This window comes from Aedes aegypti, chromosome 2 (genome assembly GCF_002204515.2).
Source record: "Aedes aegypti strain LVP_AGWG chromosome 2, AaegL5.0 Primary Assembly, whole genome shotgun sequence".
Classification (NCBI taxonomy): Eukaryota; Metazoa; Arthropoda; class Insecta; order Diptera; family Culicidae; genus Aedes; species Aedes aegypti.
In genome coordinates this window covers 302,620,289-302,644,381 of record NC_035108.1, presented here as the reverse complement: position 1 = coordinate 302,644,381, position 24,093 = coordinate 302,620,289, and the positions used below count along the sequence as shown (strand labels likewise).

Genomic DNA, 24,093 nt, shown 5'->3' with positions numbered 1-24,093 from the left:
CACTTTACTTATATCACTTGTACTTCACTTTTCGAATTTGAAAATATAACTGATTTTCAGCCGCGCACATCACGCGTATTTATATCCCGCACCACATGTTCTAGAAACGCGTAGAACATTTCCGCTGTTTCCAGGCGCAAATGATGATGACGATGACGGCGATGATGATTGATGATGCATGTGTATGCTGGAGTGGCGGTGGTCACTCACTGCTATGCGCTCGGTCACTCACTGGAAGGCGCTCGGTGAGTGTAGTGCTTGACAGATGTGCGATGCTGCTGCTGTTGTTGTTATTGCTGCTGCCAACCGTGTGTGAGGGGGACTTTATACCCTTTGCGCAGCCTATCCGTGTGTTATGTGGGGTGATGGTGATTTGTAGGGGAATGCCGTTTAAATTGCTTCTTCTTTCTAAACATACCGCCGGCTTTGAAGGCTCGCCTTCAACAATCTGAGTCTGGATCGAGCAGGAGACATATCTTCGAAACTGATCGTGTATATTCTTCATTTTCGTCATGGAAGAGTACTTCTCGAAGAATATCGGTTCTGTTATAACAACAGCACAAACCTTACGCGCCTCTGGAATATCCTCATTTCGAAGCTCGGGCTGTTCAGGCCAAAGTGATCGGTTCACAAGCCATGCTGGGCCACTCCACCAGAGCGTTGAATCCATAAGTTCTTCTGCTGCAAGTCCGCGTGATACTATGGCGGCTGGGTTGTCCTTTCCACTGATGTATCTCCAGTGACATCCAATAGTGGAGTTCTGAATTCTCTCGACTCTATTTGCCACAAACTCTTTCCAGCGGTTTGAAGGTGCGGTGATCCATTGAAGCGTTATCATGGAGTCCGTCCACATAAAACAGCTGCCGACGCTCAATTCCACAGAATCTAGAACCTTTGTCAAGAGTTCAGACAATAAAACTGCTGCGCATAATTCCAACCGTGGCAGTGTAACCTTCTTCAATGGTGCTACGCGTGATTTGGCACACAGCAAATGAACGTATGCATTTCCAGAAACGTCGACGGTTTTGACATAAATGCAGGCTCCATATGCGACCATGGAAGCGTCTGAGAACCCATGTATTTCTACGGCGATTGGCTGTAGACATCCAAACGTCCATCGATCGATTCGCAGGTTTTGAAAATGCCGCAGACTATCGTAGAATTGTTGCCACTTCTGCACGATATGTTCTGGGAGTGGGTCATCCCAGGAGACATTTAAGAGCCAAAGCTGCTGCATCAAAGTTTTAGCTGCTACGATGATCGGTGCTATCAATCCCACGGGGTCATACAGAGATGCAATCGCAGAAAGAATGGTACGTCGAGAGTAAACCTGGAACTGTTTTAGATGAAAACGGTATGTCAACTGATCATTCCTGGTGTCCCAGCTCAATCCCAGAGGCTTGACGATTTCGTCGTCGTCAATCTCACACATTGTGCCTTTCTCCACCAAGCCTTCCGGTAAATCCTTCAGCAATTCTGGATCATTACTACTTCACTTCTTCAGCTCGAAACCGCCCTTATGCAGCACTGCGAGCAACTCATCTCTCGTTTTCAGTAAAGCCTGTTTGCTGTTTGATCCATGTAACAAGTCGTCCACGTAGAATCGTTTGCAATGAGAACGACAGGCATTCGGATAGGTGCCCTTCTTGTCTGCGGCTAGCTGATGCAGCATACGAACAGCAAGAAATGGAACAGCACGTGTACCGTATGTCACTGTGTTCAGCTGATTCACCTTCAGTGGTTGTGATGGTGTTTCTCTCCACAGTATTCGCTGTAAATTCGATGATTGCTGGTCTGCTCGAAACTGCCGATACATCTTGGCAACATCTAAATCCCAACAAAAGCGAGAACTGATCTGCTTGGATGTTCGGCCCAGTCATCATAATATCGTTGAGTGAAAAACCTGAAGATGTTTTGCTGGATGCGTCGAAAACAGTCCTTAGCTTAGTTGTAGTACTCGTTGGCTTAAGGACTGCATGATGAGGGAGGTAATTTACTAACAAACCCACCTCTTCCAAGCCGTCAGGAACAACACTCATGTGCCCAGAAGATTCGTACTCTCTCATGAAATCTGTATACATTTCTCGAAGTTGGTCGTTTCCATGTAGCCTGCGCTCTAAAGCATGGAATCTTCGTAGGGCTTGTTCCTTAGAATCACCAAGCATTGAAGGAGGCTGAGACAATGGGATCTTCACCTCGTACCTTCCGTCTGATAAGCGTCTGACGTGTTCGAGATAGTGTTTTTCCGCTGGATCCAATTTGGCCTCACCATTTACTCCAACTTGCAGCTCCTCTACTTTCCAGAACTTTTCCAATTGTTGCAGCAGATCAGCATCAGTCATCGAAGTAACCACATTCGATTGCACGTGATCCCGCGAATACTGCTTGCAGCTTCCGGAAACTACCCAGCCTAGCTCAGAGTTCCACAGAATGAAGTCACCAACTTCAATCTTTTCCGGAAGTAAAAGCTTGAAGAAAAGCTTGGCTCCCAGTAGAACATCGATTCTTCCTGGTCTGCTGAATGTCGGATCTACCAACTCTTCTCTTCTAGTGGAAAAACTATCGCATTGAATGTTGTCAGATGGTAACACATTCGTGATCTTGTTCATCACCAGCAGTGGAACGTTAAACTGCTTTCCGTTCACACGAGACTAGATAGTAGCCGTCACCTGCCTTCCAACTTGAGCTTCTACTCCACTTACTCCGTGGACGGTGATCGATGTATTGCATTCCTTCAACCGAAGTTTCCGAGCAAAAGCTTGCGTTATGAAATTCGGTTGTGATCTGGAATCCAACAGCACGCGACACGGTAATTTGCTCCCAGCTCGATCGTAGATGCAGACCATAGCAGTAGCCAAAATATCACTTGATGGTTACATGGTGTGATTTGCCTGACTCGCCATACTCGCATTAACGAAGCGTTGATCCTGAGGGACAGATTCTGACGACGATGACACGTAGCTAGATGGCCGTTGTTCCTGCTGATGGTGTTGCTGTCCATGTAGTAAGGTGTTGTGCTTTTCATTGCAGGACTTACAACCTCTGGATTCGCATTTACTTACTACATGCTTGGACGAGAAACAGTTGTAGCACAGCTTCCACTTTCTCACCTCGTCGAATCTAGCTTCTGGACTTATGGCTATGAACTTCTTGCAATTCCACAGTGGATGGTTTTGACCACTCTCACAGATTTTACAGCCAGTAGAACTCGTAGAAGCATGAGATAGCTGAGGCTTGAAACGACTGGATTTGCGAAGCTCTTCTTTGTCCGTTGCCAACGCCTCTAGTGTGTGACATCTACCGTTGATGAATTTGACGATGTCTTCGTATTTTGGTGACTCCTCTTGTTGGGTTTGGGTTTCCCAATCACGACGTGATGTGCTATCGAGTTTGCTGGAGATCAGGTACACCAAAGTCGTGCTCCATTGATCGGTTGGCTCACCTAGTTGCTTCAGTGCATTGATGTTTCGCTGGCACTCAGTCAACAAGCGACGCAACTCCTTCGGCGAATCTTGTGACACTTGCTTCGTGGTGAACAATGCCTTCAGATGTTTCTGCTGACGATTCTCGAACCTCTCAATCAGCAAATCCCAGGCCACTCGGTAATTGACATCGGTGATATCCATCGCATCCAACATGCACACTGCTTCCTCTTTGAGGCTCGACTTTAAGTATAACAACTTCTGAACGTCAGACAGTTGCGTGTTTCTGTCGATAAGCGCCTCAAAAGCATCGCGAAAAGCTGGCCAACCGAGATAATCACCGCTGAACGTTGGTAATTCCAATGTAGGTAACCGTACAGCTACTGGTTGTTGCACCATGGGGAATTACTGGTGGTGAATAGGCATCAAGGCCTGGCCTCTGTGCACGTTTGCAGCCGCTATTGCTGGACCCTGCATCCTCTCGATGATGGAGCGCAATGCAGCTCTTGCGTTCATGCACCTTTCCTCAAAGGAGGCACGCTTTTCTTCTTCCTCTTCGACGTTTACTCCTTCCTCCGCGTCGATGGCAGTTTGTACGGTGTCGTACTCATCCCAGCACTGATTGACGACATCCAGTCGTTCCTGAACCAACTCTGCTGTGATTCCGGGCTTGGATTCGATGTCTCGGATGAATACTTCGATCCGTGTCAGGCGTCCGAGAATAACTCCACGCTGTCGTTTAAGCTCCGCCATGCCGAAAGCTGTTGCGATACGTCGTTCCAAACTAAATGCAAATGTACCGCCGGCCGGTGACGCCGTTGAAATCCTCAGATGCTTGTGTCTGACTGGATTAACAACCGACGACTGACGCGCGCCGAAGCACTAAATCTGGCACTGTAGCTGTCTTGCTACCAAGTAAACCGACGAACGACGAACTAGTCGACTGGTCGAGACCCACAGTTCCGCTGACTGCGACGGACACTGTCACGACGGTCCCGCGACTATCACACTTTCGCGCACACTAAAACGACTCGCGACGCGACTACTTACACTACGACCGAACGCGACTGACGCGAAACTTGCCTTGCCTTCTGACTTGCTAGATCCGCGCTATCCGGTTCGAAGGACCAAATGTACGAAAACGACACTTTCTGCACGCGAAGAAAGCACTAGGCAAGTTATACTGAATATACACTTCACTTTATTGCACTACTTTAAACTTACACTTTACACTTTTCACTTTACTTATATCACTTGTACTTCACTTTTCGAATTTGAAAATATAACTGATTTTCAGCCGCGCACATCACGCGTATTTATATCCCGCACCACATGTTCTAGAAACGCGTAGAACATTTCCGCTGTTTCCAGGCGCAAATGATGATGACGATGACGGCGATGATGATTGATGATGCATGTGTATGCTGGAGTGGCGGTGGTCACTCACTGCTATGCGCTCGGTCACTCACTGGAAGGCGCTCGGTGAGTGTAGTGCTTGACAGATGTGCGATGCTGCTGCTGTTGTTGTTATTGCTGCTGCCAACCGTGTGTGAGGGGGACTTTATACCCTTTGCGCAGTCTATCCGTGTGTTATGTGGGGTGATGGTGATTTGTAGGGGAATGCCGTTTAAATTGCTTCTTCTTTCTAAACAAATACTAAACAAGTTTAAACAAACAATTTTATCAGCGAAGAAACTAAAATTTCAACAAATATCAGCTAATTTATGTCTACCAAGTGCAGTTGAAGTAACTGTTGGCTTTAAGTGTTCGGACTGAAAAATCTACCAAAACGCTCAAAAAGTTGGCCAAACTGTTCTCAAATATAGTATATAACTTGTAGTTTGGCTGTCTTGGTAGTGTTATTCGAAAAACACGCCGAGCCGTCCCCTCTTACTTCGAGCAAAATAGACCGATATACCGGTAAACGAATCAAAAATAACTCATATATTTGATAATTTTATTGCTAAATTAAAGTTTGTAAATCAGCACAATACGCATGTACGTGAAATGTAGGCCTTTTCCCTTGAAATAAGCAAGATTTCAAAAATAATCGGTTTTATGATTAAAAACTAAGTTTGTTATGGTGTATTATTTCGAAAAAATAGTTCAGTACTTCACACTTCAGCTTGTACAATATAGAAAACACGCAAAGTTTGCAGCATAAGTGGATTGTTTAGTACTGTTTTTTCAACAGTATGGCTTACACCTTCAAAAACTGTAAATATTGCGGTTCTTTTGAAAATTTTTCATTCTGCGGTTGCCGCCAAGTCAAAGACGAAATTAAAACCTTCATGTCCCTTGCAATTGCCTAAAATTTTATGGCATATAAGGTAATATAGCAGAATTTAAATTGTCGTGAAAAGTGTACTGTGATCTGTCAAACCTGGGTACCTTTTGCTGTACAAAGGGATCAAATGCAGTACTAGAAGTGATACTAAATCTGAACCCGATTGGGACGGACCTGGCCAAGTTCTACCGCAGCTGTCAGGGTTTTACCGCAAGCTTGATAATCATTGTATCACTGAACAAAACCAGCTAATCAAAGGATGCTAGGAGAGTCAAAAGTTTTGAAGAACAGCTGACAACAACAGTCATCAGCATGGTTTCCAAGGTATCATCGCAGCCGATAGATGATGCTTTGGGAACATCATTAATGTGACAGCTGCGGTAGCATTCTGTTCAACCGGAGAGCGGAAAGTTATCTCAAAAAAGCAATATTTTTACGCAAAATTAATTTTATTAGAAACAGAAATTCGCTCCTTCGTCAACCGTTTTCAGTGGAGTGTCGACTCCTATTTGTACGGTGCGGTTACCTTCGGTCATTCTGGACAAACATGGCAAAAGGGCCAAAGTTTTCTATGCATTTCATTTTCGTTTCTATTGGAGAAGGTGTAATGATGCGTTTTTGAATACTTTATATTCAATCAGAATAAAAGGTGCTATCGTGACATTACTTTTGAATAAGCATGAATAGGTTTTCAATCGATTTTTTGTCACATTTGATAAAATGCTAAAATAGGTTTTGATCAATTACGCGCTTTTATCATGTTTGTCCATTGTTTAACATCTGGGCTCACAGTGACAGTTCGTGACAGCAGAATCTCGGCTCACGTTGACGTACATAAATTTCATATCGGTTCCTCCCTCCCAACTCCAGCGATAGGCGTCGCTGCTGTAGGCAAAATGCCTTAATAATAGCAAAACACTCGTTGCTAAGGACAACCCAAAACTATTGTAGAAAAATGTTCTATTTCCCACTACATTTCCCGCATTTACAGCCTTCAATGACACCAAGGTATCATTATAATAATCTTGAATGACACTTCTAATTTAGAAAATTCAAGTAGCCAACATAGGCTACTTGATGAGATTCACGATTTTAAACTGCTGTAGTGAGAGAAGCCACGTGATTTTCGCGAAATTCAAGCCTTCTACAGCCCTGAATGCAGATTTCAAGCGTGCCAGATTTGAACATTTCTTGGACAGCATCAATCCAACACAAAACTCTTTTGACATATGGAGCAAGAAAAATGCTCTCAGTGGTAAGCGTAAAGCAACACCAATTACACTTCAAATTCAAGGGTCTGATGTATAGGATCCTCAAGCAGTAGCCATGGCTTTAGGCCAGGCCTGCCCAACCTTTTTGAACCGCGGGCCAAATCACAGAAACAATTTTGTGTCGCGGGCCATATTAAAAAAAAGCTCAAATTTTTGCATGAAGTCTGACTGAAGTAAATAAATGAAGTTTATAAAATCTGACAAAATCAGTAAAAGAGGTACCTGAATTTAATTTGAAGAAATCGATAAACAGATAATGTATGCTAATAATTCTGCTGGATATTGAGAGGGGTTCTTTCAAAACTATATAATAATCTAGAGCAGAATATTTTGAAGAATATATTCCAAAAATGTTGGATTATGTGTGAATAACGCCCAGGACTCCTAATTCTGCCAGAATCTGACCCGGAATGTGCTAAAATCGTGATTAAGCTTTCACGAAAATCTTGGTCAGAATGTCCAGCATTTTACAAGAATAGTGCCTAGGATTCCTTCAGAATCTCACTCAAAAAACATTTCGAAATGCAACCTTGAAATCTTTGAGAGTGCTTAAGAGTAGTTCAAAAGTAAGCTGCTCAAAATTTTATTATTAATTCGCTTAAGATTCTAGCAAAATGTTATTTAGTGATGTATTTCAATCTTTCCCAGGATTTCAGAAAATTATGAATTGAATTCATTGTAAGGCCTGGCTAGAAGTCTATGGAATCGTGGTGAAAATTCCTGTAAATAAATCTGCGTGAATAACGCCCAGGTGTTGTTAAAATTTATTTCCAGAATTCTGTGAGAATATTAGCCTATGATCCAGTGAAAATATGTATGAAAACTTAACCTCTTGTCCATAAATTTTGTTGAGGCTGCATTTCTTGAATGCCGAAGGAAGTCATGATATAAACATTGTTGAAAAACACGGAATTTGAGATTTAGAATTTGATTCATTCATAAAATTAAGTATCAAGATTTAAAGGAAACAAAGCAATTTGAAAACAGATAGGGTTGCAACTAAATTAAAACTCGAAAAGTTTTGGTATGTTCTAACATTGGGTTAGTAGAAAATATGACTAAATATGAGAAGAATTTTCGAGCCCTCCGCGGGCCGCACAAAATGAGGCCGTACGTTGGGCAGCCCTGCTCTAGGCGAATATTTCGCTAAGCAAGCAGCCATCGATAGCTACAGCGATTGCTTAAGGTGATTATAGAACGAAGCCACACCTCAAATTTTCAAGAGCACAAGACTTGAGAACCAAACAGCACTCCGCGTTGAAAATCTATCCCATTGGTCACCACCAGCAAGTGAGCAATTTGATTGATTTTCAACGCGAACGGTTGTCAGATTCTCTCGTCTTGTGCACTTGAAAATTCAAAGTTTGGCTTCGTTTTATAATCACCTTAAGCGCCGTATTCAATCAACTCTTAGTTCTTTGGCCAATCAACAATACATTCAATCTTAGTGAGCTAACTTTCGCAATCAAATGTAGGTAAATCTGCAGGCCCAGATGGCATCGGTTACCCTCTCATAAAAAAAATCTTCCTCCTTCCGGCAAACTAAAACTCCTGGATCTTATCAACAAAACATAGCTCACGGGCACTTTTCCGTCATAATGGAGTGAAAGCTTTATCATCCCCATACCAAAGACCAATAGTGACTCCCGTGGCCCATCAAAATTCCGGCCAGTCGCGCTTACGTGCTGTATGTCAAAGATGATGGAGCGGATGGTAAATCGTCGACTGAAACAGTTCCTTGATCCTCATGACCTCTTGGATCCTAGACAACATGCCTTTAGAGCAGGGCACGGGGCTTCAACCTATTTTTAGCAATGAACGGAGTATTTAGCCACCTTCCGGTTGGCATTTATGTAGTTGTATACGCAGGCGATATCCTTCTTGTCGTTTGCGGGAAAACACCAGTTCTTTTCAGAATCAAAACCCAAGCAGCTGTCAATGCAGCTCAGCAATCGTTGTTTCTGCCTTGCAATCTGGAAGGCCCACACATCCATGGAATCAGGGGTCTCTGGAAAATGCTTTGTCATCCACAACCTACGCATGGATTCCCGGACATTGTGGGATACCCGGAAATGCACCTGCCGATAACCTCGCCGGTTACGGCCATTCTTCTCCTCGTTTAGAAGAAACGGTTTCCTTCAATGACGTCAAAAGATAGATTTCGAAAACCTTCAAGAACGTATGGGGTACTGAATGGGCTCAGTCTTACTCTCCACACCTACGGAAAATCAAGATTTCAATCGAAAATTGGGCCGATTTTACACTACTCTACGATCAACGTGTCATCTCCCGTATGAGACAGATGTGCTCGTGGAGTTAAGAACTCTGTCAAATACATTTTATGTGCCTGTCCGCAATACGAATCAACCCGGAGATCCTTCGGAATTTGTGCCGTTTACTATGACAAGTACACAAAAATCAATATACTATAGAGGAATAAGAATGTTTAATGAATTGCCAAATGAAAATAAACATGCACAAAGTATCGGTGAATTTAAAAGGAAATGTTCAAATTGGATTAAAAATATATACCGTGATGAATCAAAATCCGGATGGTACCAATATCCGGACACTCCAATAACATTCACTAATTTCCATATAAATTTGGTTAAAATGTGCTTTTAATTATTCACATCTGACTTGTGTAACATTGCTTGACACTTTACTATGATTTTTCATCTAGTAATCATTGGAAGAAAATTGAAAATAATAAAAACATAATTGTGACCCCAGTTTGACAACGTATTTTCATGGTGCAGTTTTTGTGATTTTAGCTCGCCAGCAAAAGAAGAGAAACTTTGTTTGGACGAAAATTAATTGAAAAATGAAATTTTTTGTGGATTTGTGGTAAAAAAAAGGGTACAAACTAGTAAATGAACAATTCGAACATGTCGAAGCGGCAGAAAGTAGTGTATAAGGATGTTTTTCGAGCGAAAAATGAGTGTCCGGGTCAGTGAACCATGATTTTAAATCCGGACGCTACGCAGTTATATTTTTTTGAGTAAATAGCTATTCGAGAAGAAAAATGCGAATTAAACCTAAAGGAAAGCTAGGAAAAGCGTATGTTTAAATGAAAATTGGATAATTGCGGAAGTGTCCGGCTTTTCGATTCATATGTCCGGATTCAAAAACAAGACTTGTGTAACAAATATAATCATTTTAGTATTTAATTCTTTATTTGAACAACAAAACTTGTCATTATCATGAAGAACAATGTCCAAACGATGTAAGACATGGTGGTACATTCATAAAATCAAACAAAAATGGATTGAAATCGGTATCAGATCATTTGTCACTGCTTAAGCGTCCGGGTATTGATTCATCACGGTATAGATAATAAGATATTGTTTTGTACTCCGTATTTTTATTTGTAAATTGTAATTATTAAAAGATAAATAAATGAACTATTATTATTATAATTTCGGCAAGTGTCCGCAACGCCCTAGGAAACGATTCGGCTACCGGGTCAACTTTAATAGGACTCACAAAATCTATCAACCTGTACGGAGAAATGTGAGCCAACACTCCAAGCAAATAACCAAGAGCAACTTTATTCTGGTTTTGCAGCTCTATCGAGCTTCCAAAAGTGAATATAACTAAGAAAATGTCCACCGTCAATCTCGGCGGCTACACTTCATCAGGTTATCAAATTTTCTCAAAATAGAGAGGTTTCACATTATGCGGTGCAAATTTTCAATTATGATTTTTTTTAATATCATTCCAAACATTTCATTCATTTCTTATATCTAGGTGTTCTGCGTTATAAGACAACACTATCATCCTAATTTGGTAAAACAAATTTAAGATTTTATTGACATTTTGTTAACAACATATTACATTTCATTTGCCGTAGCAGTTCAGATTTTTTACAGGTGAGTTGATTTCACCTGCTTATAAGAGAAAAAAAAACGCTTTAAATATACTTAACCTAACTTAACCTAAACATATAACGCATTAATCGTGGCAATAGAAGATTGTAACGATTTTTGCCTGAAATTATTAATTATTTTATTTGACATTTGTTCCAATGTTTCAACATTGGATATTCTATGTAACTCATTGGTACTATACTAGGGAGGAAGCTTCAGAATCATTTTCAAAATTTTATTTTGAATTCTCTGCAGAGCTTTCTTCCTGGTATTACAACAGCTAGTCCATATTGGTACAGCATACAACATGGCTGGCCTGAAAATTTGTTTGAATATCAAAAGTTTGTTCTTAAGACAAAGCTTTGATTTTCTATTAATAAGGGGATAGAGACATTTTACATATTTATTACATTTGGCTTGAATGCCCTCAATGTGATTTTTGAAAGTTAAATTCTTATCTAGCATGAGCCCTAGATACTTAACTTCATCTGACCAATTTATTGGAACCCCTCTCATCGTGACAACATGTCTACTTGAAGGTTTCAAATAAAGAGCTTTTGGTTTATGTGGGAATATTATTAGTTGAGTTTTGGAAGCATTAGGAGAAATCTTCCATTTGTGCAAGCATGAAGAAAAAATATTTAAACTTTTTTGCAATCGACTACAGATGACACGCAAGCTTCGTCCTTTGGCGGAGAGGCCTGTGTCATCCGCAAAGAAAGATTTTTGACATCCCTGAGGTAACTCAGGTAAGTCAGATGTGAAAATATTGTATAATATTGGTCCCAAAATGCTGCCTTGAGGAACACCAGCTCTTACAGGAAGTCTTTCAGATTTGGAGTTCTGATAATTAACCTGAAGTGTACGATTTGACAGATAACTTTGAATTATTCTAACAATGTATGTTGGAAAATTAAAGTTTTTCAATTTTACAATCAAACCTTCATGACAAACACTATTGAATGCTTTTTCTATGTCTAGAAGAGCAAGACCAGTAGAATAGCCTTCAGATTTGTTGGAACGGATCAAATTTGTTACACGTAAAAGTTGATGAGTGGTCGAATGTCCATGGCGGAATCCGAACTGTTCATTGGCAAAAATTGAATTTTCTTTGATGTGGGCCATCATTCTGTTCAAAATTACCTTTTCAAAAAATTGACTGATGCAGGATAGCAAACTGATTGGACGATAGCTAGAAGCTTCTGCAGGATTTTTGTCTGGTTTTAAAATTGGAACAACCTTAGCATTTTTCCATTTGTCAGGAAAATATGCTAATTGAAAACATTTGTTAAATATATCAACTAGAAATGATAAGCTACTTTCTGGAAGTTTCTTGATGAGGATGTAGAAAATTCCATCATCGCCAGGAGCTTTCATATTTTTGAATTTTTTAATAATAGTTCTCACTTCTTCCAAATAAGTCTCCCTGGCATTTTCGAGAACGTTCTCTTGATTGAGAATATTTTCGAATTTCTGAGTAACTTGATTTTCAATTGGACTAGTAAGTCCTAAATTGAAATTGTGCGCACTTTCAAACTGCATAGCAAGTTTTTGAGCTTTTTCGCAATTAGTAATAATTTGTTTTCCTCTTTCAATGCCGGTATTGGCTTCTGAGGTTTTTTCAAGATTTTAGATAATTTCCAAAAGGGCTTAGAACCAGGGTCCAATTGAGAAATCTTATTTCCAAAATTTTTGTTTCCTAATTGAGCAAAACGTTTCTTGATTTCTTTCTGCAAATCCTGCCATATAATTTTCATAGCAGGATCGCGAGTGCGTTGAAATTGCCTTCTCCTCACGTTTTTAAGACGGATCAAGAGTTTAAGAGCATCGTCTATAATCACGGATTCAAATTTTACTTCACATTTTGGAATTGCAATGCTCCTGGCTTCAACAATGGAATTTGTAAAAGTTTCAAGAGCATTGTCAATATCAAGTTTTGTTTGTAAGGGAATATTAACATCAAGATTAGAGTCAATATACGTTTCATATATATTCCAGTCGGCTCGTAAATAATTGAAAGTGGAGCTGATAGGATTGAGAATCGCTTCTTGGGATATTTGAAATGTAACAGGGACATGATCAGAATCAAAATCAGCATGAGTAATCAGTTGGCTACAAAGATGACTGGAGTCGGTTAAGACCAAATCAATCGTAGATGGATTTCTAGAAGAGGAAAAACATGTGGGGCTATCAGGGTATTGAATTGAAAAATATCCTGAAGAGCACTCATCAAATAAAATTCTGCCGTTGGAATTACTTTGAGAATTATTCCATGACCGATGTTTGGCATTAAAGTCACCAATGACAAAACATTTTGACTTATTGTGAGTCAATTTTTGCAAGTCAGATTTGAGCAAATTAACTTTCTGTCCAGAGCATTGAAAAGGCAAATAGGCAGCTATGAAAGTATATTTACCAAACTTTGTCTCAACAGAAACACCTAAAGTTTCAAAAACTTTAGTTTCAAATGACGAAAACAGTTGATGTTTTATACGCCTATGAATGATGATTGCAATTCCCCCACATGCCCCATCAAGTCGATCATTACGATAAACAAAAAAGTTAGGATCTCTTTTGAGTTTAGATCCAGGTTTCAAATACGTTTCGGTAATAACTGCTATATGCACGTTATTAGCTGTAAGAAAATTAAACAGCTCGTCCTCTTTACCATTCAGAGAACGAGCATTCCAATTTAAAATATTTAAATTATTATTTGGATCCATTAGAAAAACGTAATCCAATAACAATTTGATTTAGAAATTTTACACCAACTTGGACTGCTTCAGTCATAGTGGTGGCTTTGAACATTGCATAAATCATTAGATTCAATTGTTCAGTTAGAAAATTAAAATCTGAGGCAGACATATCACTTGAAGTGGGTCCATTTGATGATTTCCCATTAGAATTTTCGGTAGACGAAGAAGCTGAGTAAGAGTTACCTGTGGCGGTAGGGTTTTTTCCATTTGAATTGAAACAAGTGGAATGGGTACTCATGGAACGAACAGGGGAGGAGTTCAAATTACCTGCTACGATATCGGCAAAGGATTTTCCGTGGGTAGATACATTCGAAATTGAAAGATTCGAACGGCTACCCGACAGATTAAAATTAGTTTGTGAATGAGCATGATTATGATCTTCCTGATGGGTATGATTCATGATCAAGCGATCGTTAACTGAAAAATGAGCATTGTTCGATACTCTACCAGGGAAATTCCGGAAACGACCGTTTTCGTAACGGATATTATCTTTCATCTGCCTGGCACGAGCCTCAATGACTCTATTGCGCGAAGGGCAAGACCAATAATTGGACTTATGATTTCCCTTGCAAATGACGCAAAAGAATTTATCGGTATCTTCCTTCACTGGACAGACGTCCTTGGCGTGAGAAGAATCTCCGCAAATCATGCATTTAGAATCCATGCGACAATTTTTTGTACCATGACCCCACTTTTGGCACCGACGGCACTGAGTGGGGTTCTGGTAATTTCCTCCAGGTTTCTGGAAATGTTCCCATGTCACACGGACATCAAACAAAAGTTTTGCTTTTTCTGAAGCTTTAATATTATTTAGTTCTTTTTTATTAAAGTGAACTAAATAAAATTCTTGAGAAAGCCCTTTCCGACCAATGCCAGATTGGGTTCTCTTTTTCATAATGATTACTTGGACTGGGGAAAATCCAAGTAAATCATTTATTCCATTTTTGATCTCTTCAGGTGATTTATAGTCACTTGAGAGACCTTTCAAAACAACTTTGAACAAACGTTCAGTTTTGTCGTCATAAGTAAAAAAATTGTGCTTCTTCTCTTCAAGATGTCTGAGAAGAAGTTCGCGATCTTTAAGAGTTTCCGGCAAAACGCGACAGTCTCCTTTCTTTGCGATTTGGAAGGAAACCTTGATACCCCTTATGGAGTTCAAGATCTCCTGCCTAAATCCCCCAAATTCGGAACCTTTGCTTCCTCACTTGAATCAAAGAGCCTGGGCTAGAGGCTGCTTCGATTTGGTGTTCGGAAAATTTGTCTAGAGCATCGAACTGATTGCTCATTTCGATACAATTATTCATTTCACCCTTGGAAGAAAGTTCGCATTCCGGGGAAACGTCCTTTCTTCCATTCTTGCCACGTGTAGTGACAGTTTTAAAACCCACTTTTTTGGGAGGAAGTAGTGAATTCAGAGATTCACCCTTCCTTTTGTTTGTTGTTGATACCATGTTTAATTAATAAACGAAAGAAGACGTGACCTCCTAAGAGGTTTTTTTTCCAAGACGGTGTCCAAGAAGGATTACCACCGCTAGCTTTCGCCAACGGGTCCAACGAAAAATCGAAGGCACGGGTCCAAACAAGGATCGTAAAGGGATCAATAGTAAAAAATAGTACTGAAAAGTACTGTTCTAGTAGCACTTAAAAATACCGTTTTTAATTTTAGCACTGAAAAGTACTGTTTATGTAGCACTGAAAAGTACTGTTTTATTGCTTTAGGTAGTTTTTAAGAAAACTTCCAAGAGCAGAGAGAATTCGTGTACGCACAGCACGAAGATACGATGTGCACTTGTTTGAAGTTGTTGAAGAATATGTTTACCTTGGAACACTTGTGACATGTGACAACGACGTTTCCCGCGAAGTGAAAAGACGTGATGCGGCTGCAAGTAGGGTCTTTTACGGACTACGTAACCTACTTAGGTCCCGCAGCTTGCAAACGGAAACAAAATTCGCCCTATATAAAATTTGATTCTTCCGGTGGCTCTCTACGGGCACGAAGCGTGGACGTTGAAAGAGGCAGAGCGGAAAGCGTGTTTTCGAGCGTAAAGTGCTACGGACAATAGGGAGTCGGATCCTATTCTTGGCACTTTTGATTCACTTTGGCAAAGATTTTTTTTAATGCTACTAAACTTATATTTGGCCGAATTATGCGTCGTTTAGAAGTGCTTTTTATTTCAAAGTTTCAGACAATTCGACCGATACCCACCACCCCCCACCCCATGCTAAAGTGAATTATGGAAGTATCCAAGTAGCTCTGCACCAAAGACACATTAAAGACCTCCATGTCCCTTGCAGTTGCCCAAAATTGTATTGCTCATAGAATGCCGTGAAAAGTGTACTGCGATATGTCAAACTTGGGTACCTTTTGCACTACCGAGGGACCAAATGCAGTACTAGAAGTGGTACCCAATCTGAGCCCGAGTGACGGACCTGTCTGCACCCTACTTGGTGGGAAACTCGAAAATGGTGTGTGGCGCAGACGCATGAATCACGAGTTGTATCAAGTGTACAAAGATGCGAAAATTATCAAGCGTGTCATCTGGTACATTATGGTACACTTCAGTGGGCTGGTCACTTAGTGCGAATGTCGGAAGAAAGAATAGGGTCCTTAAGCCCTGTCCCAATTTTAGTATCAAACGCTTAAGTTTAGGGCAGAAACTCATGTTTACTCAATTTTTAAATGTTTTTCATTGATTTAAGTACAAAAAACATTTTTCTATGATTTTTGAGATTTTGTCACGCCCCTTGGTTTAAACTCAAATTTTGGGTACATTTTGTTTTCCGTGTCCCTTCCGAAATGTCAGATAGGAACAACCCCAGTGTTAAAACTATAAGCCCTGTGGCAATTTTGTCGAAAAAGTGAATGTCAAACATGATCACAAGTGTCAAGGTTCATATTTGGAACTATTTTTAAAATTGAATTTTAAAAAGGTTATAGCTGTTATTTGAGCTAGAAAAATTGCTAAAGTAGTTGCAAGAACATGCTCTTTCGTATTATTAAATAAAAAAAGAATTCATTAAACATTTTAGGACCCAATTGCGAAAAGTATATTCAGCAGGGAACCAGGTAGAGGTCGGCGACTTCGGAGAAGACCACGAATATGCTGGCTGTACACAGTGGAAGAGGACCTGGCGACCCTAAACGTTCGGCGCAACTGGAGAAGTTTCGCCCAAGATCGATGGAGATGGAGCTCTACACCCGGCAATGGCGTGACACTACGCTGCAGACATCAAGACCCGAGACCCAAAACTAAATTTATTTTGGTGGCCGTGCACTTCGTGGTTTTCTTATTTCGTCCATACAAGATAAGATTTTTTTTCAATAGTGCAGTCAGGAAGGGATCAAGGTAAACGATGTAGAGGATATGGTTATGCGGACCGCATTGACAAGATCCTGCCATGGAAAGATTCCGAGGCTTATTGAAGCGCTGTTTTCCAAGAATGAAAATGCAAGCATATGTCCGGATATGAAGCAGTAGTGTAGCCAGTTAGGGCAATGATGTGAGAATATTCTGGCACTTTACTGTTTTTTTTTTAACAATTTTCGTTTTTTTTTTCATTAACATATGTTAATGAATTAAATGTATACAGTCTGTATACTTGTTAATCTTAATTGTAACAAAATAATGAAATTAAAAGTAAAACAATGTAAGAGACAGTTGTATAACCAGATGACTTCTTTCACTCACAGAGCTGAACAACCGTCAAATTGTTATACTCTATCTTCAAATTACGTTACTCTTTTGGAAGAAACAGGCGATATATTTGGGTGTTAAGTAAAATCAAATCGCTCTTCCACAAAACTTTTCATGTAGAGTGTAACTAATTGTTTACATCTTAACATTGGTCCTTATCTGTCTACAGGGTACTTTACATTCAGCAATGCAGATTTTTTAATAAAATAGCACCGTAAAAATCTCTGAGATAACCCCATTATTCCCTGTGTATATTATTACCTGAGCCCCGACACCGCCTATTCTAATATACAATTATTTAAATAAATGAATACCTCAATTTAGTCCAATACCATTTAATTCCGTTTGAGTTTATATCCTTTGACAGGTACGCGTATTTCGACTTCAACTGTAAGGCCTTCTTCAGTTTCGTATACTAGGCTCGGCTTGCGATATATAACATAACCAATATACACTGATAGGCAAAATAAAGTGCCCACCTTACCAGTTTTCGAATTTCTCCCATTGATTTGGTTCAAATTAAAGTTAACGCACTTAAATCATTTTTGATATCTTATTTGATATTCTTTTAATGTTGCACTTACGAAAATTTGATAAAAAAAAGAATTTTACTCAAAGAAAAAGAAAATCAATTTGTATTGAAAAAAAAAGTAGTGACAAAATAAAGTGCCCACTTCCTTCTTGACCCCAGAAAAGATGATTTAAGAAAAATAAAAAGCAAATTTATAGTTAATGTGTCCTCCTTTGGTCTTAAGGATTTGTTGGAGGCGCTTCGGCATGCTTTTCACCAGGTTTTGTAGGTGTTGTAGTTCTAGTTCTTCCCAGGCGCGCTTCAAGGCTTCAAAATAATTATTTTTGTTGGTAACACCAGTTTTGTCAACCCTGGCATCGAGATTCGCCCACAAATTCTTGATGAGGTTGAGGTCTGGGCTTTGTGGAGGCCATTCCAGCGGTTTAATCCGACAAGACCGGAAGAAAGACTTGGTCTTCTTGGCAGTATGCTTCGGGTCGTTGTTCTAGAGAAATATGAATTTCTCTTCAAGGCCCGTCTGGATCAGCGAAACCTCCAGATTTTCCCGCAAGATGTTGATGTAGGAATCTGCCGTCATTATTCCGTCGATTTTCACGAAGCTTCCTACTCCACTCCATGAAAAACACCCACAGACCATCACATTCCATCACATCACACCTCCATGCGTCACCGTTCCTTGGATGTAGCGCTCCTGAAGCTCGAGCTGTTTAACCAAAAGCGGCGGGCTCGTGTGTGGTGCAGAGCGCCACATCTAAGAAAATCTGGAGGTTTCGCTGATCCAGACGGGTCTTGAAGAGAAATTCATATTTCTCTAGAACAACGACCCGAAGCATACTGCCAAGAAGACCAAGTCTTTCTTCCGGTCTTGTCGGATTAAACCGCTGAAATGGCCTTCACAAAGCCCAGACCTCAACCTCATCAAGAATTTGTGGGCGAATCTCGATGCCAGGGTTGACAAAACTGGTGTTACCAACAAAAATAATTATTTTGAAGCCTTGAAGCGCGCCTGGGAAGAACTAGAACTACAACACCTACAAAACCTGGTGAAAAGCATGCCGAAGCGCCTCCAACAAATCCTTAAGGCCAAAGGAGGACACATTAACTATAAATTTGCTTTTTATTTTTCTTAAATCATCTTTTCTGGGGTCAAGAAGGAAGTGGGCACTTTATTTTGTCACTACTTTTTTTTTTCAATACAAATTGATTTTCTTTTTCTTTGAGTAAAATTCTTTTTTTTATCAAATTTTCGTAAGTGCAACATTAAAAGAATATCAAATAAGATATCAAAAATGATTTAAGTGCGTTAACTTTAATTCGAACCGAATCAATGAGAGAAATTCGAAAACTGGTGTGGAGGGCACTTTATTTTGCCTCTCAGTGTAGATGAATGTGTAACATTATAAATTGCGTCACATCTATCAAACTATAACAACACCAAATACTGTGAACTTGAGTTTATGGAACTCGGACACATTAACATACTTATTTGTAAAATAATTTATGTTTTCTTCTATGGCCCGCAGCTTGAGCATCCCTGGTGTAAATGGTTGACTCGGTTGGCTACGTCCGACGTCCGACACGACGGGCGGCGGTAGGGAAACGAAGGATTACATTGTTTCAGCAGTGCCGAAGCGTGCGATGAAAATTGAATGCCTCAGATTTGTCGGTCACTTGGCAGAGAGGGTGGGAAGGGAAGGGTGCCCATCCGCTGGCGATGGGGTCAGCCATCGAAGTTGGGATAAAAGTTATTCGCCTGGTAGGTGAGCTAGATCGGAATTCCGAAGTACGAAGGGGTTCGAAGTTGGGAAAATTATGCCTTCCGCTTCGGAAAGGTCAAGTGCCACTGAAGATTGGTACTAATTAGGGAAAATTGTTGGCACCTACTGAGGAGGAAAACTTTTATCCGATTTAGTAACTGTTTATGAACATATGTTTTTTTATCTGTATCACAAATAACTATATCTTCACAATATTCCAACTAAGATCACATATAATGGCCATTCAATTCAGGGGGATTCCGGAAACACGAAACTTTTTAATTTTAACACAATCGAACGGCTACGCAACATATGTCATATTTTCACAAGTATCACTATATCAGTATACCCATAGATAATGTTGTTAAATTACTTTTGGATAGTGCATATTACCAATGACGTATTTGTAGTAAATCTCCAATTTATACTAAAATGTCACAATTTTGAACTAGCAATTATTTATAATGGACAAGCAGTACCCGCCAAAAGTATGGAATCGCTTCACACTCGATTTAAACATTGCGATGCCCTAAAGAGTTTTGTTTCGTCGCTTAGCATAAGTTGCTGTGCTAAGTGAATGTAAACATATAATTAAAATAAAGTGACCAACAATCATTAAATGGTACTCACTCTCTTCGCCAGCACTTCCGTTGTTGTGATTTAACTCCACCTCCGCAGGACCGAGAACAGGCCGTCCAATTGCTCCACGGACCAAATCCGTTCCTTACGGTGACATTACCGTCCACCTTTGTCCTGTCGTGGTCGTCAACCTTGGCACCCTCCAGCGCCACTTTCGAAATGGCGGTGGTCGTGGGCGTTGCTCCAGTAGTAGTAGCAAACCCAGCCCTTCCCCCATAAGAAGACGTACTGTTCTCATCATCTGTGGTTTCATTATTAATTATGGTAGAATGGTGCCAGGATTTCCTTTTATCGCCAACAACAGCCCGACCCGGGTCTGATTTATGAGTGCCGCTTCCCGTTGCACCCACCTGCAACGGCTGCAGATCATTATTCATCCCGTGCACCGTTCCGGATCTACCAGGCTCATTTATTTTGGCCACAGCATTAATTCGTTCGGTTGGCGTCTCACTTTCATTTCCTCGCCCACCGGAAGTCACGGTGGCATCATTTCGCTGTTGCGTCACGCCTGATGCTCCGCTGCTGCCTCCGGTAGATGTCACCAGGGGTATTTCGTTAGATGCTTCCGGGCCGTCCTCGGTGTGATGCACTAATAAGCGCGACTGCACGGATCCATCTGCTGGCCGGGGACAAATTGCTTTCAACCTGTTGGGGACGGTAGAACAGACATAAATACGTTTGCCATACGAGCAATTTCCATAATTATGTGAGGCATAACAGACGATTGCCATATTGGACGATTAACCATAATGTACGATTGCACTATGTTCCAGAAAGCAGATTTACGCATAATGCATCTAGTCTAGAGCTTTCAAATGAAACATAATACGAAAAAAATGTCCTTTTAACAAAATTGTTTACTTCAGTTATCCGTTGTTTGTTATGGGTTATGGTGTTATTTAAATTATGAGTGGTTTTCATTTTTATAGAAATCAAATAATCAACTTTTTTTTTTAATAAATCATCAAATTTATTCATTTGGGACCCAGAAGCTAATGTGCAAGTTTGTTTGAAATCCGTCAATTCTAATGGCGCTGTTGATGGCGCTGTAGTCGTTGATTTTTTTTAGCTATTCATTTGAAGATCATCAGTCAATATAGAAGAGATTGCAACAAATCGGAAGTCCTTTCCGTTGAGAAACAAAACAAGTTGAAGGAAATTGGGGGGTAAAATGAACATCTTGATCAATTTTCATGTTTAATGCAGACCTTACAGACATGACGCAATCAATCGCTCGTTTAGCCGCAGACATTTGGATGGCTGTTCATATCTGCCCTTGTGATAGTCTCGTGTAAACTTTTTTTTTGCAAAGTGTTTAAAAAATGTGAAGTGCTACCCAAGGAGGAAAAAAATAACTCGCAATAACTTATGCATACTATTTTTGATACCATACCATAATAAGGTATTGTTCAGTTGTCAATACCTTATTTTGGTATTATAATGGTATTGGAGAAACATGTTGAAAACAATTATAAATACTTCATTTTGGTATTCGATAGCTATTGACGACTGCTGGAGGTATTGAACTATTATTGAAAAATTTCACCTTTATCTGACAATCCATCATGTATTATTCAGGTATTACAATATCTGATCTAATTACCAGTTTGGTGTTTGTAGAATATGCAGATAACGAGATTTGCAGCCCGACCTAGGGAAACTAAAATACGGATTCCTTCTGCAGTTTTGTTTTGCAAAAATTCTATGATTTCGATTAATAATCGAATCAGTAACCAAAACCATTAAACCCGCATTATTTTTGTTTTCACATAAACATTAGGGTGCGACTTAAATTTGGCTTATATTTATAAACCTGGTTGATAAATGGCTGGGCATGGCGTACCATTGGTACCTCGCGTACCTGAAGGAATAAAATAGACCCCTCTGTGCGGTCCTTAGGCTCTTGCCCAGCAACTCCTATCCCTACCTCCTCGCGGTACTGGCCGGGGTACGAGTAACCTAAGGGAAGATCGGGTAATCAACCCCCGGTGGGAACTTTGGTCGTATGCTGACAGGGAAGGGGGGGTTTGCTTTTGCTTTTGCTTCTGCAAACCTTGAGCGTATGCACTCCATGTTAGGAGCGGCTCACAACAGCGTCTGTTCCCCATGTCAGGGGCGGCTGATCATCGTCCGAGTGCCAGAGAAGGACTCTAAGCTAAACTGCGCACAATGGCCCTCCGAACATTTAGGGGGAATGGTCCTCCGGAAATCTAGGGGGTTGGGGTCAGACCCTGCAAGCCAACCGTAAAAACACATCAGCACAGGAACGTCAACGAGAGAATACGGACCGGAACAATCGGCAAAGACCACAGCGACGGAAATGGACTAGCGATTGGAAAATCGGTACGTGGAACTGCAAATCTCTCAACTTCATTGGAAGCACACGCATACTCTTCGATGTACTGAAGAGTCGCGGTTTCGGCATCGTAGCGCTGCAGGAGGTGTGCTGGACAGGTTCGATAGTGCGTACTTTTAGAGGTAATCATACCATCTACCAGAGCTGCGGTAACACACGTGAGCTGGGAGCAGCTTTTATAGTGATGGGTGATATGCAAAGGCGTGTGATCGGGTGGTGGCCGATCAACGAAAGAATGTGCAAGTTGAGGCTCAAAGGCCGGTTCTTCAACTTCAGCATCATAAACGTGCATAGCCCTCACTCCGGAAGCCCTCATGATGACAAGGACGCATTTTACGCGCAGCTCGAACGCGAGTACGACCGCTGCCCAAGCCACGACGTCAAGATCATCATAGGAGATTTGAACGCTCAGGTTGGCCAGGAGGAGGAGTTCAGACCGACGATTGGAAGGTTCAGCGCCCACCGGCTGACGAACGAGAACGGCCTACGACTGATAGATTTCGCCGCCTCCAAGAACATGGCCATTCGCAGCACCTACTTCCAGCACAGCCTCCCGTATCGATACACCTGGAGATCACCACTGCAGACGGAATCACAAATCGACCACGTTTTGATCGATGGACGGCACTTCTCCGATATTACCGACGTCAGAACCTATCGTGGCGCTAACATCGACTCTGATCACTATCTAGTGATGGTGAAACTGCGCCAAAAACAATCCGTCATTAACAATGTACGGTATCGACGCCCGCCTCGGTATAACCTAGCGCGACTGGCCCAAACGAACGTCACTGCCGCATACGCGCAGCATCTCGAGGTAGCATTGCCGGAAGAGGGCGAGCTTGACGAAGCCCCTCTTGAGGACTGCTGGAGCAACAGAAAGCAGCCATCCACAACGCAGCCGAGAGCATCGTCTGGTACGCAGCCCTGTCGTCGTAAAATTTGAGCTTCTTAGTCGTCCCTTTTTGAGGGGGGCGTTACTATAGCCCAGAGGGCGCTTCTGTTTCCAGGCGTTATGATGTTTTCTCATAAGAAATATCACACATATATTAGTATATAGGGATCAACTATGACGGAGGTTATATTTGCTATGGGTTTCCAACTTTTAGTCTGTACAGATCAAAAACGGAAATCCAAAAACCCTTAGCAACATTTAATATATAAAAATTATAAACATCACAAATACTTCAATATACATTCTTAACAAACAAAAACTAATATGCTTTTGCACGTATTTAGTTTGTATTCCATTTAAAATATGGAACAAAGATATCAAGTATATGGGCTTAAAATGATTTAGTTGATAAATTTGCTAATTTAAAAAGTGAAAATTATTTACTCCTTGTACCAATTGAAACTACCATAACAATGCCTGTGACTATTTATAAGAGTCTAACAACTAAGACTATTACGATGTGTACTTTAAAATTAATCTCAATCCATGAAATAAACTCAGTCTTTTAGAACCTATCACTCAATGTAAAACGGATCATCGAGTGCAAATCCAAA

The 24,093-nt window shown here is 40.7% G+C and overlaps 1 protein-coding gene across 1 annotated transcript in view; it reads right to left on the bottom strand.

The window, feature by feature from the left end:
• The window catches only part of LOC5574491 (A disintegrin and metalloproteinase with thrombospondin motifs 7), a 430,129-nt gene extending 408,649 nt beyond the window's left edge, over nt 1-21,480 (bottom strand). The window contains exons 1-2 of the mRNA XM_021839596.1: nt 21,437-21,480; nt 20,220-20,873 (exon numbers count right to left, since the gene is read on the bottom strand). Of these exons, the coding sequence (XP_021695288.1) occupies nt 20,220-20,873; nt 21,437-21,480 (698 nt within the window). The remainder of the gene's footprint in view (nt 1-20,219; nt 20,874-21,436) is intronic.
• Nucleotides 21,481-24,093: the final 2,613 nt, after the last annotated feature.